At 45.3% G+C, this 15,724-nt stretch overlaps 1 protein-coding gene across 9 annotated transcripts in view; it reads left to right on the forward strand.

Moving 5' to 3' along the window:
• The window catches only part of LOC144124469 (telomere-associated protein RIF1-like), a 395,573-nt gene that overhangs the window by 114,403 nt on the left and 265,446 nt on the right, over positions 1 to 15,724 (forward strand). For all 9 annotated transcript variants that reach the window (XM_077657148.1, XM_077657150.1, XM_077657155.1 and 6 more), the window contains 4 exons: positions 401 to 508; positions 3,724 to 3,831; positions 9,611 to 9,762; positions 14,073 to 14,156. In XM_077657148.1, the coding sequence (XP_077513274.1) occupies positions 401 to 508; positions 3,724 to 3,831; positions 9,611 to 9,762; positions 14,073 to 14,156 (452 nt within the window). The remainder of the gene's footprint in view (positions 1 to 400; positions 509 to 3,723; positions 3,832 to 9,610; positions 9,763 to 14,072; positions 14,157 to 15,724) is intronic.

Below are 15,724 nucleotides of genomic sequence, written 5' to 3' on the forward strand. Positions count from 1 at the left end.
TGGTGTGAAGTCGTCGGCTCGTGTGAGATGTACTTTTCCTTCTCTGAATTTCAAAAGAAGACCACGCTTGTTCCTGCCGCACCTCTCCTTTGTTCACTTTTGTCTTTTTTCACACAACTGTCATCTGATGACACTGTACGCATTTGACCTGCTTTTGTCATTAACAAAGGAGTTAGCACAGCTTGGAAACGGAATCGGAAAGGAGTGTATGTGAAGGAGCATTTGGCAGCTAAGTGTGGCTGTAACTGGCTGGACATCATTTGTACCTCTTGTGACGCAAGGGGCTTCTGGTTAATTCTTCCAACGCCTGTGCTACATCAGAGGTAGCTGCAGAGGGGCGTTTAATGTGCTAGTAGTGTTCTCTGATGGCATGATGTCATTCTCTGTGGACGTGTGACAGGATGCGACAGTGACAACCTACGGCGTGAGTGCCTGTGTGTGCTGCTGAGGCTGCTCCAGCTGCCCGTGGACCCCGGCTGGCAGAGCGCCATGGAGGGCGTGTCCTTGGGTGAGTCTCCCTCCTTTGCTCCCTCTAGTAGTGCGACGCATTATCCAACCCAGCCCATTTGGCCGCAGCAGGTCTTAACCACATTGTCTGACGTCTGACTCTGTTACTAACCGTAATTACCCGATTCTAGCGCATTCCCGATTTTCATGGTTGCGATTATAGAAAACGCACGGGCACACTGACGTTCATATCTGCGTCCACGTTGCTCCTTCTCGCTCTCTTGATGGTCCCTCACTGTCAATGCGGCAAGCGCAGAGGATGCTGAACTGGGCGAGTTGGTGTGGCTTCATAATTTGGTGAAACTGCAGGTGTTTTCATGAAACTGCGGTGCTTGGTAAGGGAAAAAGAAAATATGCAGCGCAAAAAATGCATGGACGACAGAAGAAAGACAAACACAGCGCTGACACTACCAACTGAAAACGGTTTTATTTGCGCGTGCAATAAATACTGTCGAAGGGAGAAAAGATAGAACACCAAGTCATTTAGCAGGATGCAAAACAAAAAGGAAATTAAAAAAGGTCGGACACTAATCTCGGAAAGGGAACTCAAGATTTCAGGTATGACAATTCCTTCTGGAGGAGGGTGATCGATGGTGTGCTGACGCACGTCTCCACAAATGCCTCGAAGATTTCTCTTGCTTCTTTTTCTTTGTACCTGTGTAGAACGCGCATTTTGTGCAGTTTTGGTTTACAGCTTTTGCATTTCTTGCAGTGCAATGTCAAATTGCTGCCTGTTCCAGTTCTTATGGAATTTGCGTGTTCACGCAGCCGGTCATTGAGGCCACGGCCTGTCTGACCGACGTACGTGCGGCCACAGGTTAGCGGAATCTCATAAACGACTCCAATCTTGCAGTCAACAAAGCGGGTTTCATGTTTTTTGACCCATGATATCTTTTCATTTTCTTTCTCGCTCACTTTTCGGCATAGGCCGCTGAGCTTGTTTGGTGCTGAAAACATGACTCTGATGCCTTCTTTAGCCGATGCGAAACAGAATGCACGTATGAAATTGTGACAGTCTTCTTTTTGTCATCCTCTGAATGGTCGCGCTTCAATTTTTCTTTCCGGAATTCTGCCAGGAGCACCTCTGCCAGATACATGAGGAAGGTCATGGGAAAACCTGCCAATTCCAGCTTCATGGTTTGGGATGCAAAGCTGGCACCAACTTGATGAGGGCATGATCTTTTGAGTGCATCTCTCATTGCTGCTATGGCGATACTGCATTTAACTACCTTTGAGTGCACACACTTTAAAGGTACAGGACATTTTTTAGAAGGGGGTTGCTTACTTCCAGCATAGGTGGTGTGGGTCAAAAGTCAAAACTAGATCCAGGAATCTCAACTGGTTGTCTGTGGGAAGTTTCCCTTGTCAAGGTCAAGCCTGAGATGGTTGCTTCAAAGCTATCACAGATGAGGTTCACAGGGTCAGTGGTATGATCCCCTGGCTGACAGTCGAACAGGATGAGGTAATCGTCAACGTACCAGAAACTGGGTGGTCCTTAAAGTGCTAAGCCGTCTTACGAGGTTCCTGTCGTGGTATGCTAAAACGAGGTCACTTAGCACAGGGGCTAGGCAGGAACCAGTGCACACTCCTTTTTTCTGGGTGTAAATGTCACTTTCAAAGGCAACCAAGGACGACTGCAGGTAACATTTTAAAAGGTCCAGGAATGTTTCTGCGTTAGTGCCACACGCATTCTGGAACTGAACGGTGCCGTAAAGGATTGGGCAAGTTGGTCAGACATGCTTAACGGAATAATGGCGCAGATCAAGTGACAGGACAGCAAAAAAGTACAAACACACACAAGCGCCATTGGCGCTTGTGTGTGTTTGTGCTCTCCTGCTGTCCTGTCACTTGATCTGCGCCATTATTCCGTTAAACATGAACGGTGCCGAACTCATCGATGCCTTCGTTAACTACTTTTAGAATGTCACCATGTGGCAGGGAATAATATAAATCCTTGACATGTACTGAGAAACCACTCACTGATGACGGACATAGCTCCCGGAGGTTATCCGAAACATCGGAGGTCTTTCGCACAAGGTAAGGGTCGTCGACCTTCAGTAAGGTCAAGAATCTTTGCAGAAAATGCCTCAAGGACAATTGCCAAATTCCACGTTCTGAAATGATGACACGGAAGGGAATTCCGTCCTTGTGAGTCTTTGCTGTGAAGAACATTTCCAGGCAAGATCCACTTGCTTTTGTTATGGATGTGGCTAGCCCAAGAAGGGAGGAATTTTCACACAGCCTGAGGGCTTCTTTCTTGACCTTGGCTGGTTTAAGAGCTGACTTCTGGAAGCTCTCGCTGATGGCAACATGATGCCTGGTAAAATAACATGATGCCTGGTAAAATCTTATTAATTCGGACTTCAAGGGACTGGAAGAAATGCCAGAATTATATGAAGGTTGATTTATAAATTGCCCCGAGCCTCCCGAAAAAAAGAAGTGCCGAAAGTGCGGTGAAGCCTTATGAGGAAGCTCCATCGCACAAACACAAAACGCACAGATTCGGTGTGCTTGAAGAACTATGCAGATGTAAGTTAAGGGAACACACAATGGCGTCAGAATAGTGAGGGTAGCTGGGTTCTGATGATGAGCGAATGCGTGGGCCGACAGCTGCCATCGCCGCAGGCAGCAGCAAAGCTCGGAAACCGAAACTGCGCGGCCAAGCTATTTTTGGCTTGCCAACAGGGGTGTGGGCATTAAGTATGTAGCGTGTTACGGAAGGATTAAAAAATGCGCTTTTGCGTTGAGACTGCTTGAAGCGGGTTTCCGACCATCTTGTTTGCAGCACGTGATATGTTGGAAAGTCCACTTCCAGAATTTTGCACAAGGCCAAGCCCAGCGGCGTCGGAATGCGAACGGTCCATTTGCTAAACGACAGAGAAGGAAGGGAACAGGACCTTTGTATTGTTTTCCGGGAACCTCAAGCTTGATCGTCAGATAATTTGCCCAGATGTTATGGTTTTGCCCTGGTGGAGTTTATGAAAGTCCATGCAGTATACAATCGCTGGCAAGTATTTGGGAATTTTTGAATATTCAGAAATTCTTGAATATCAATATCGTGATTACGAACCAAATATCAAAAACATTTTCAATTCATATACAAAATCTTGAATATTCACACACCCCTAATGATTAGATCACATCCTGATCTAAAGACTGTCACACGCCTCATTAGTTCTTTTGTGATGAGACTGATTATAACAACTGCCTTCCCAGCATCCCTGGCCAGCCCGCTGGAGACTGGCGTGCTGGGTCGCCACCTAGAAGGCTTTGACCAGACATGCCGGACAGCCATTACCTTCATCCAGCAGTCCTCTAACTACGGTGAGGCAAAAGTTCGACCTCATGGCAGACCTACATGCCTCTGGCACTAAGCATCTCTTGCGTCATAAAAATCTATCACCACTGCCAAGTCTTGGTTCGGTGTGATTGTGATGCCTGGCACTCATCCTGTAACATGTTGGGTGTTTGACATCACTGCATCATGTTGCTGCACTGCCTCTGACTAATGCATTATACTTGAGCCGCATTCATCCTGATGTTTTGCAAAGGAACTACTGTACTCTTTGAGAGAAGTGTGACACTGTCAGCAGCTTACATCAAAGCCTGCAGATGCTATTCATAACCATTTCAAGCCCATAAGCACACTTGCTGAAAAAATATCTGTGCAATTTTTGTTTGACATACTATCTAGCGTCAAATTAAATCAAAGTTTATTGTCAAAAGTGATTACAAAAGATGTTAACACATATAATATTTGCTAATACGCAGCGGAGCAGGCATACTGCTTGTTAACAAGTGCGGTACATTACCTTTGGTCACTGGTTGCAAGCATGATGCACACTGGTAAAGCTGGCTTAAAAGTCAGCAGCAGGGAGCGTCACTTGCAAGGCACCTACCGTAAAAACCGGAATATAGGTCGAACTTTTTTTCAATAAACCATGGTGAAAAGTCGACCCCCGTCTTATATAATGGTCATTGGCGGAAAAAATACGGAAGTCTTGCAACAATGGGTGGCTGAAGTCAGCAGCCTCCATCACCATCGCCATCAGCAGCAGTGCCGCCATATTGCGTTTCAGTAGATGCAAAGCGGAAGGTAACGGCAATTTACCGTCGCCTTCAAGAAAAACACGATTGAGTACGAGTAAGCTCACGGGAACCTGGCGGCACAGCGCGAATTTGGAGTATCCGAAAAGAGCATTCAGTACTGGCGGAGGCAGAAGCTGCGTATTACAACTTGCAGCAACCAGAAGAAAACATTTCGTGGGCAGACCGTAGTGTATCGAGAATAGGAAGGAAACGTTGCGCTGCGAGCAAGATCGCTGCCTGTGACTGCCGAATGCATCCGCGTGAAAGCAGCAGAGATCGCGCGTGCCTCTAGACTCACGAGGGCGCAGTTCAAAGGCTCGCCATTCTGGTTGCGGCGATTCATGAAGAGGAGGGCTTTGCTCTACGGCGCCGTACTTGCCTGTGCCAGAAACAAACACGCGGGCCGATTGGTGCGCGATATTGTTAAAAAATTTGCCGGGTGTACATACAAGCAGCATTTAAATGAAATTAAATACTGTCACCATTGTGCAACCTCTCGAGTCGCATTTGTTTCAAAGTAAGGATGTCTTTCGGTACTTTTCCCATTGAAAAAGATCTTTTTCATTTTTAGAATAGGCTAGTTAGGGGGTCGACCTATATTCCGGTCCGACCTATAGTCCGGTTTTTACGGTATCTCCCTCATACTGCAACACCGCAAAAGACAGACAAAAAACGAGGCAAGACAAAACATAGCACAACGTTTGTCTTGTCTCATTCTTTGTCTCAGTCTTTCGTGCTGTTGCAGTATGAATTTTCACCAACTTGCTCAGCTTTTTGTCCTCCACTCTCCCTCACGCTTCATCAATCCTCCTCTTCCCCTCTCCACTCTGCTTTCCTCCTCATCCTGTTCAGTGTTGGCCATAATGGCAGTCAGGTTTGTGCACTTCACGTGTTGCAGTGTACACCTTTTGTTTTTGGGGTTGCTCATTTTAAAGACTGAGAGGCCTGTTGTCAGGGAGCAAAAGCTGTCATGTACGAAATTGCATAGTCATCCTATAATTGATTTGGTTTCTGCCTTAGTTCGGCATGGTCACACGGTGGTTGTGTCTGTATTGGTAAGTACAACATATTCTAAGAATCCATTGAAAGTTGGTGGCACTCGTGGCTGTTGCAGTGTGATCAGGATTGACATATTTGGCGAGGTAGCGGTGCTTGTAGCAGCGTCTCTTCGCTGTCTGGTGCGGTCCGGCAGGGTCCCGAACTCAGGCTGCTCTCCCTGGAGGTGTCGACTGGCTCAGTTAAGTTGTGGGGGGGGGGGGGGGGGGGGGGGGGGTTAGTGGAGAGGGGGGAGAGAGTGAATCCACGTCCAGGGACGAAGATGAAGAAAGAACGCCCAGCGAAACGGAGCGGCGAAAGACTGACTTTGCAATTCGACCGAGCGAGTTCCACTCGGCCAGATGTAGCTCTCGCGCCGCTCCAGGTTTAACCAGAGCTAAATCACAGCCAATTTTTTTTTTTTTAAGAATGCTCAATTACAAAATGCTCAATTTAAAGCTGATAGCGAACTTCCGAGATAAAGCGTGTAAAGTTTCTAGAACATTCTGTAACATGGTAGAATCTACTCCGACGAAGTGATAAAGCTGTGTGGCAGCAGCTTTGAAGAATGAACAAACACTGGAAAGATTCGCACAATATTTTTACCACTTGGGGCAGACAATATTCTAGTGAAGTGTGTGAAATTTAATCAACCTATGTTCATTATTTCATTTTTAATTGCTTTTCCAGTCTTAAGACCATGAGGGAGTATTACAAAAATCTTCAGATTGAAAAGGCAATTATAAATGAACTAATGAAAATAAGTTGATTAAACTTCGCACATTTCACAATATGATGTGTGCCCCAAGTGGCAAAATATTGACGCTGTGCATCCCGATACACAGCAGATATTCATGCCAAAAGAGCCAATTTTTGCAGTATTTTAAAGGCTGCCGATCAAACACAATTCAGTGAACAAACATTCTGAGACCATATGATACTAGATAAACATATATTCTATTTGTGGGCAAAACAAAACTGTCCTGAGAGAAGTAACTTCTTCAGAATTATTCTTTGAAGGAGGTCATATCAATGAAAATACCAACTTCGTCATCTGCAGTACTACCTCATCATCATCATCATCATTTATTTACCCTTAAAGGCCCTTGGTTTAGGGCATTACATAAGGGGGGGAGTAGTCGTTACATATACAATGGTACAACAAAAATCAATACAAAGTGCAGGGTTCTTGTAAACATTAACATCATTACAAGCATCAACACTAATAATGACACAGCGGCTCAAGAACTTGGAAAAAACAAAAAAACAAAAAACAGACGCATACACATTCAAAAACACGGCAGAATATCTCAGCCCTTAAAATGTGCTGTTAATAAGTGCCTGAATTTATTAGGTTCTACTTCAGTAACTATGGAATCGGGTAAGTCATTTCACAATGTAATGGAGCTAGGTAAAAAGGATTTATTAAATGAGTTTGTGGAGCCATGTATGCGCTGCAAACTTAAAGAATTGAAAAGTCGGCGTAAGGTGCGAAGCGGCAGGTGTAATACAGAGTTTCTTAGCTGTGGGAAGATATTGTTACGTGCTTTGCACGCACGGGGGTTTATTCAAAGAGGGGACCGGTCGAAGCAGGATGGAAGCAGGAAGCCTAGCAGCGTCCTTCAGCTCTCTCTTTTTCTTCCTCTTTCTCCGCGGGTCAGTCCTTCATCTTCTGCTGCTTCCGTCGAGGTTCTGTGGAAGCACGTTACAATATGGTACAATTTGTGAAATAGGCAAAGCTGTGAAATTTTACGCCGAAGTGCCAGGGGTTGAAGATCAAGGGATGCCTTGATAAGAGTTATACTGTGTCGTCTGTCATACTGCGATGTGATAAAACGGGCTGCGCGATTTTGGATGGCTTCAAGCTGATCGATTAGATATTTCTGATGGGGATTCCAGATCGCCGAGGCATATTCGAGTTTCGAACGGATGAATGTTACGTAGGCGAGTTGACGGATAGAACGGGGTGAAAAAGTGAGGGATCGTCTGATAAACCCAAGCAACTTGGAAGCATCTGTACAAAGTTTTGCAATGTGCTCAGACCATATTAGTTTGTTGTTCACGATGATTCCAAGATACCTGTATGATTCTGTTTCAGAGAGTGGTGTAGAATTTAATGAATACGGATAGCTGAGGTTATTTCGCTTTCTTGATACATGCATGAACTTACATTTGGAAATGTTCAGTTGCATAAGCCATGACGTACACCAGGTTTCTATGAGATTTAGGTCGCGTTGAAGCAGAGTGTGATCATCGGGAGTAGATATGCGGCGGTAAAGGACGCAATCGTCTGCGAAGAGGCGAATACAAGATGATATGGCATTAGGAAGATCATTTATAAATATCAGAAAAAGGAGTGGTCCCAGCACCGATCCCTGGGGGACACCAGAGATGACTAGTATTTTGCGATCTGTGGTTCTCTATTACTGTATATTGTGAGCGTTCGCGGAGAAAGCAGTCAATCCATGACAAGATTAAAGGGTTGATGTGGAGGCAGGACAGTTTTGCCATTAAACGCTGATGTGGAACGCGATCGAAGGCTTTGGAGAAGTCTAGGTAAATGACGTCAGTTTGGAAGGAAGAATCTAAGTTTAAGTGAAGGTCTGTGGTGAATTAAAAAAGCTGGGACTTGCAAGAATGGCCTGATCTAAAACCATGCTGTTTTTCATAAAAGAAAGCGTTATTGTCGAGGTGTGATGCGATCTGCGAATATAAAATGTGCTCCAGTAGCTTGCATGGATAGGTGTTAATGAAATTGGGCGGTAATTAGAAGGATCGGATCGATTGCCTGCCTTAAATACTGGGGTTACCTTACTAGTTTTCCAATCATTTGGTATTTCGCCGTTTGAAACAGACTGCTGAAAAATAATGTGCAAAATACGGCTAGAAATGCTCACGGTGCCCTTCAATATTTTGGCAGTTATGTTGTCTGGCCCAGGAGCGCTTGACAACTTAAGGTTGTCGATGAGTTTAGCGATACCCTCATGGGTTATAAAAACGTGGCATTTGGGAAAAATTAGTGGCAGGTATTGGGGGAATACCAAGTGCAGGTTCGTGGGTGAACACGGAGGAGAAATATGAATTCATGACATCTGCGCGCTCAATATCAGGAACATGTAAGCCATCATGGTTAACCAAAGAAATGTTTTGAGTACGGCTTTTGCACGGGGTGACCAGATTCCAGAACTTTTGGGGGTTAACGCGCATAATGTTTTCAAGATCTTCGTGAAAAAATTTATTTTTAGAACGTCGTAGTATGCTAATGTATTCATGTAGGCATTTGCTGTACGTTTCCGATTTTTCTACAGAATTTGTGTGCTTGGCCGCGCGATAGAGGCGCTTCTTTCTGTTTGCTAACTGTCGCAAGGCGTTGTTATACCAGGGCTGCAGTTGCTAATGCAGGTGCACTGTAGTGGTGTGCATTGATTCATGGAGTGTACATTAAGCTTTCAATTGCGTTGTGCTAATTGACCCAGAAAAATGCTCAGAATGCTGTTGCGATCGTAGCTGAAAATGGAGCATTCACTTGGCCGGAGTGGGACCCCTGCCTTAATTAACTCCATGTTGTACAGTGTTCAGAGTAAACATAACTAAATTTAAGTCTCATCAGTGGTGTTCGCAGATTACAGGCACCACCAAATGGGTGAGAAAAAAGTGTGCTAGTACAATGCTATCACTCAGCAAAACAGACAATAGTCAATTTGTTATGTGTAAAATCTCTGTAAAACACTGCTACTCTAAGGCCTCACAGGTGCTGTAGGTAACGAATAAATGAATTAATAAATAGAGGTCTGATAAGGAGTACAGAAATTTCTGTTTGAACAATGTAACGCTCCTTCTTGATGTATGCACCATTTGGGTTTGCTTGAGGCATATCACTGGTGATCATGTTTTGTTGTTGAATGTTGTTTATATGACATGGGCACCAGTCCATCCTGCCACTGAGAAGAGTGGGATCAGCAATGTGCATCAAATGCAGCACCTGAGCTTGGCTGCCTGCTCATGCACCTGCTGCTGAAGCGTGCGGCGGAGGCTCATTCAGCTGACAGTGTGCCTGTGGCAGCGGCCCTGCTGAAGCTCGTGTTGGACGGCCTCACCGACTGGCTGCCGGCAGCACCACTTGCCTGCAAGGTGGGGCCTCATTCCCTTTGGGGTCTCAAAGAGACATGGAGCAATGTATTGCAGCAGGGTACAGGCAGGCTGCAGTGGATAAATGACAGTAACACCACGGCATAGGTCTTGATGCGGTCCACAGGCAGACGGTAGAAAAAGCAAAAAGTGGGTACAGTGAAATTCACTTTTGATACTAGATATAATGATCTCTTGTAACGATCAAATTCTTTGCATTTATCAATTCTTTTATTGCCCCTATGTTAAAATAAACCATATACAATGATAAAGTTATCGTCGAAAGAACGGATATGATAGGATACTGGCCACTGGGAAGGTGTTTACCTCCAAAATTCGTCTGAAAGTTTGATGTTTTCTCACTCATCACAGCACATCACTTTATTTTCCTTGAAGACGCCCCAGTGGGGTGTTACTATATAAAGGGTGGGAATTGCATGGTGCAGGCGTTGACAGCAGTCATAAACGTTGATAGGCATGTTATGGCAGCAGTATGGTGGGGAACTTGAAGCGGGTGACCGATGCGATGGGATCTGCATGGTGGGAGTGCGCAGAGGTGGGGTTCTTCTGACCGCTGAATAAAAAACTTGTGAAAGAAGACAAGAGTAGCAGAGCGACGGTGAGCAGAAAGATTACACAAACCTGATAGCAATTTTAGTGATGATATGCTAATGTCATATGGGTACGAAGAGTGAATGAATCTGGTGGCTGTGTTTTGTGCAGCTTCGAGGGCATTTGTTAAATATGCTTGATGAGGGTTCCAGATGGCCGATGCATATTCCAGATGAGTTCTGATGAGCGAAATGTATGCTTGTAGTCTCGGATGTTGAGGGGTATCCGGCAGGTGACGTTTTAAGAAGCCTAGTGTTTCGTTCACCTATGATATCAGGTTAGTCACATGCAAACGCCAGGATAAATCATTAGAAATGGTGATACCTAAGTATTTGTATAACTGGACGAGGTCAACTGGGAGTTAGAAATTTTTTCCTGGAAGATAAAAGGATTTCGATGGTGGTGAAAAGACATATACTTACATTTGTTAGGGTCAAGCGTCATCAGCAACTTCAAACACGTTTTGCACATCATTTTGGTCTGCCTGTAGGGATTCTTGGTCCAATGGATTAGTGACTGAGTGATAAATAATGCAGTCATCAGCAAACAAGCGGATATGACAAGATATATATGACAAGATATATATGACAAGATATATATGACAAGATATATGACAAGATATAGCTAGCCTCTGAATTTTTTCAATTTTTTCTATATCTACCGTTGTGTGAGGATCCCACACAATACTAGCGTACTTCAACGAATGTCTTAGTAGCGCTTTGTACGCCTTGCTTCTCAGTTCACTTGACGATCTTCCTAATTTGTGTTTTAAGAAGCCTAATTTTTTACGAGCTTAAGAGCGTATGTTATCAATGTGCGCCGTCCATTTAAGCCTGTTTGTAATTGTGACGCCTAAATACTTATATTCCTCTACTTGTTTAATCATAATACCGCCCATGCTAACTTCAACTGAAAACAAAAGTTATGTGTGAACATGGTGTCATTTTCCTCAGCCTTAGTGTCATTTAAGGGGCAATAATTAAACATGGGACATAGTCGAGGTGCGGTGGTACCACTCACGCAGTGCTGCCGCGCCTCAGTTTCTTTCCACCACTTCCCTGTGCTTCGCACTGCCGTGCTGCAAATGTCCTCCCTGTTTCTCTTCCCTGCACTTTTACTGCCTTTCCTTTCTCAGCGACCCGCGCCTCCTTCTTTGTGCATTTATAGCCAACTCAACTTTTTTTCCTGTGTGCGCCGCACCTCATGACACCAGCTACTTTAAGAAGTTGGCTTCTCCTTATGCCTTCTGAGCTTAATGGTGAAGCTATCTCAAAGAGCACCGTTTTATCGTCTTTGGTCAGCATTTACCTCCGCATGTCGCCCTCGCGCGTGCCGCATTGTCATCATTTCGCAGGAGGTACTCAGATATGTCGCCACAGCCAGATGCTGTTTACTATAGCTTTTTTTTTTTTCATCTTTACTGTAACCAAAAAAAAAATGCAGAGTCGTCTATGGAAAGTGAAATGGGACCGCATATTCACTTTACTATATCCGAGTTTACTTAGCAGGGTTCTATTGTAATCGATTATAACAGTTGGATTCTCCAGCTCTCTCATCATCGTTATAAGTGGATTGCACTTACCGTATTTACACGATTGTAAGTCAACCTATTTTTTTTTAATTTTAAAATCCAAACTGGGGGGGGTCAACTTACAATCGAAACGAAAACATCGCACTATAAGTAAAGGCGAGACAAACTATATATCAGGCATGCTACAGCGTGGTTGGATTTTTGCTGCATGGCTCCGTGGCATCGCTCTCGGTGCTGGCCTTGAGCAGCTGCTACGTCAACGCACAGAACTGGCAACCCCTTCCCGCACACGCGGGCAGCGGCCGATGGCGACTATCGATAAACAGCAAACTGGCACCCCACACGTGGCTGCTGACTGCGGTTGCTGATAACCGGCGGTGGCCGATAACGCAATCGTATTTCTAAGGGAAGCTGAAGCGTCCAACAAGTTTTCTTTTTACTTTCAAGTCCGCGCTCAGCGCTCAAGGGAGCGTTGATAGTTGATGGAAAGGCCGCTGTTCTGCACTATAAGTAAAGGCGAGACAAACGAGATATCGGACATGCTACAGCGTGGTTGCATTTTTGCTGTGCGGCTCCATCGCACCGCTCTTGGTGCTGGCCTTGAGCAGCTATGTCAATGCACAAAACTGGCATACCTTCCCCGCGCATGGGCGGCGGCCGAGGGCGGCTGTTGATAAGCAGAAACTGGCACCCCACACGTGGCTGCTGACTGCGGTTGCTGATAAGCGGCGGCAGCCCATTAACGCAATCACGTTCTGCGAGAAGCTCAAGCGTCCAACAAGTTTTCTTTTTACTTTCAAATGCGCTCTCGGAGCTCAAGAGAGCATTGATAGTTGATGGAAGGGCCATTGTTAAAATCGAGGTGGCACCCATCGGGACGGCAGCGGTGCCGGGGAGTGTCGGTAGCTGACGGAAGAACCGACTCCATTCACGCGTAGTTTCTCTTTGGCTCTGACGCATTTGACTACTACCGGCCGCGTTTCACAAATTTTTAATGTAGTTCTTCGTCAGCCATCATTAGTGCTCCAGGTCCGTAAAACGACCGGCGCTCGTTCACGGCTACATTCGAAATGGCTGCCATTTTTTTCTCTGAAGAAACGAACAGCTGCGTGCCGGGCCGCAAGTTTGACATTCACAACGGGTGATACAGGTGTGGCAGCTGCAGTGAGGAAAATTTTCAGCTGTTCCACGCTATGTCGTGATGTGGCTATTTGCAAAGTGCAGGATTTCACTGGACGACGATGTTAGAACGTCATGTTGTGGGACCGCAGCAGCGATCACGATGGCGCAAGTGTGGACAAGTAGTCCAGTGACTAATACATTTTCGTTTTGGAATGTGCCCACGGGCACGGCTGTGCACGGCAGCCGATAGCGGCTGGCGATAAACGGCGGCTGCTGGATAATGCTATCGCGTTCAACTATTGAAAGCCAAGCATAAAAAACCTCGGAAATTTTTTTTTATTTTTCGGAAATGTGATTTGGTGGGTCGACTTATATTCGAGTCGACTTACAATCGTGTAAATACGGTACCTCAGGAGTACAACTAATGATAGATGCTGGCTGCCTTGACAAACAGTTCATGCAATGATGATGCCACACACAGCACAACGATTGTGCTTATATTATGTGGGGGTCACTTACAGTGAGTCCTTTATGGTCTGAGAAATGTTGGGGGAAACTTGCGGATTTGTGATTCATCACGTTTGCTTGTTGCATCCTGAGCGCATTGCTCCTATGTTCTACTGAGCACAAACGTTCTCTTCATTACTGTTGGTATAAAACTAGGAGTGGGTGTGGAACGCACCACGGTGACTCAGAAGCCGGAGCATTGTTCCATTGCTGGACATTAGGGTTGCATTGCCCACACTTTGGCAGTTAGAACACAGTAAAGAAATGCCTCTCTGGCTGGTCATTCAGGAGGCAGAGTGTTTGACCTGCCAGGAAATGCCAGGCTCACTTGAGTATTGTGCAGTTGCTAGTGGGATTGTGCTTTGATGTAGTAGTTCCGGACTAGAAGGGGCACACACTGCTCAGAAACTGGCAGCATGTCTGCAGTTGGTGGCTTCCCTTTGTACGAGGGGTATTGGTGGCAGAGCTAGCTGCCGTGAGACTTTGTTGGCCGGACAAAACCCAGAGTCGGTCCACTCATGACTCCTGCTGTTGCTTGCAGACGGTGCTGTGGGAAGCCAGCCATCTACCAGAGAAGATGCTGACATCACACTGCTACTACTCGGGGAAGCAGGGCCAGTTGCATGTGAGTGGAAGAGCACTCCACTTGTGGTTTTGGCGGTGGGATACTTTTGAAGGAGCTTCTCTTCGTACAGGTGTCGTCTCATCAAGAGAGCCGAGGTGCTGCTATGAGGGCTCCTTATCTTGTCCATTTGTCCACTGTGGTTCTTTGGGATGCTGAATGACCATTTGGTTGATGCTGCTGTGATATTCCTGCGTAATCTTGTTACAGTGAATATTTGGATATGAATTACCAATTTATTTGCTTATTTATTTGTCGTACCCTCAAACGCAATGGCTTTACAGAGGGGAGTGGGTGAAAACTAACAAAAAACAGGAAACAAAAATTACAAAAGCACATAAAGTGCAATGCATGAAGATAAAAGTGTTTGGAAAATAACAAAACACTTTTAGCTATATAGGATGCAAGAAGAATGCTAAAGCAATGCATGAAATAACGGAGCAAAAGCTGGCGAAAACGAGCGTAGTCAGAGATGCAAACGATGTCTGCAGGAAGGCGGTTTCAGCCAGTAGATGTATGAGGGATAAAAGAATACAAGGAGGTGCTTGTGGGACAATGCGTACAACCAATCTTGTGGGCATGAGCGATAGTGACTGCGTGTAGATTGATGATGGTAGGTTTTATGGAAGACACAGACGGGTAAGTTTTCTTCACTGTGATAGGCTGGGTAAGAATCATCTCTGTTTCACTGATGTGATACTTGCAGTGCAGTTGTAATTTGACTGAATAAAACAGACAGAGTTGTTCTCGACTTGTTCTAATACAAAACTGTCAGATGAGGGGCATTGGTTCCAGATGGAGGATCGGAAGTTAGTACGAACAAGGGTCTTATGAAGCAGTAGTTTTGATGAGGATGGGGCCTTGTTGAAATTACGACACAAATAACCTGATGTGCGATTAGCATTGCTAATTATTGCGTCACTATGCACTCTCCAAGTTAGCGCCGAGGTAATGAGCTGGCCTAAGTATCTATCAATATAAAACGGAAGCACGTGGAACATTGTTAAGTAAGCCTGTCTCGAAATATAGTTGGTTTGCAGTTATTACGATTAAGTTCTATTTGTGAAACCAGTGAACAATATTACTGCACACATATAAGGGCGGCACCGTTTTTCCAAAGGAAATATTAAAAGAAAAATATCCATGTAAGGGCCACACTCACACTTTCCATGACATGGGGATAGCCTTTGAAATACGTGCGTACATGCAGGAGCTTACAGGTGCCGCTCACGGATGGCGCCCAAGGCCGCGGGTCATCATCATCATTGTTACATCGTTTTCCCCTGCCGCGAGCTTCCACTATCGATATCTGCATCAATATCATCAGCTCCAGGTTTTTGGGCATGTTCTAGTGGCTTTCAAAGGCACAGGAGTTGTAGAAGCACGGTAGTTCACTGTAGTTATGGCTTTTGCGCGCTGCCACTGAGCATTGCAATTTTAGCATGATGGGCAAGCACCTAATATCTACATGGCTGGGAGTTTGCTGTCGAGCACGGCAAGCATGCAGCATGGATGAGAAAAGCGTCCTGCAATGGTGCGACCAAAAGTATGCATTGAGAAGTGCGCTTTCC

This window comes from Amblyomma americanum, chromosome 3, assembly GCF_052857255.1.
Source record: "Amblyomma americanum isolate KBUSLIRL-KWMA chromosome 3, ASM5285725v1, whole genome shotgun sequence".
NCBI classification, from domain to species: domain Eukaryota; kingdom Metazoa; phylum Arthropoda; class Arachnida; order Ixodida; family Ixodidae; genus Amblyomma; species Amblyomma americanum.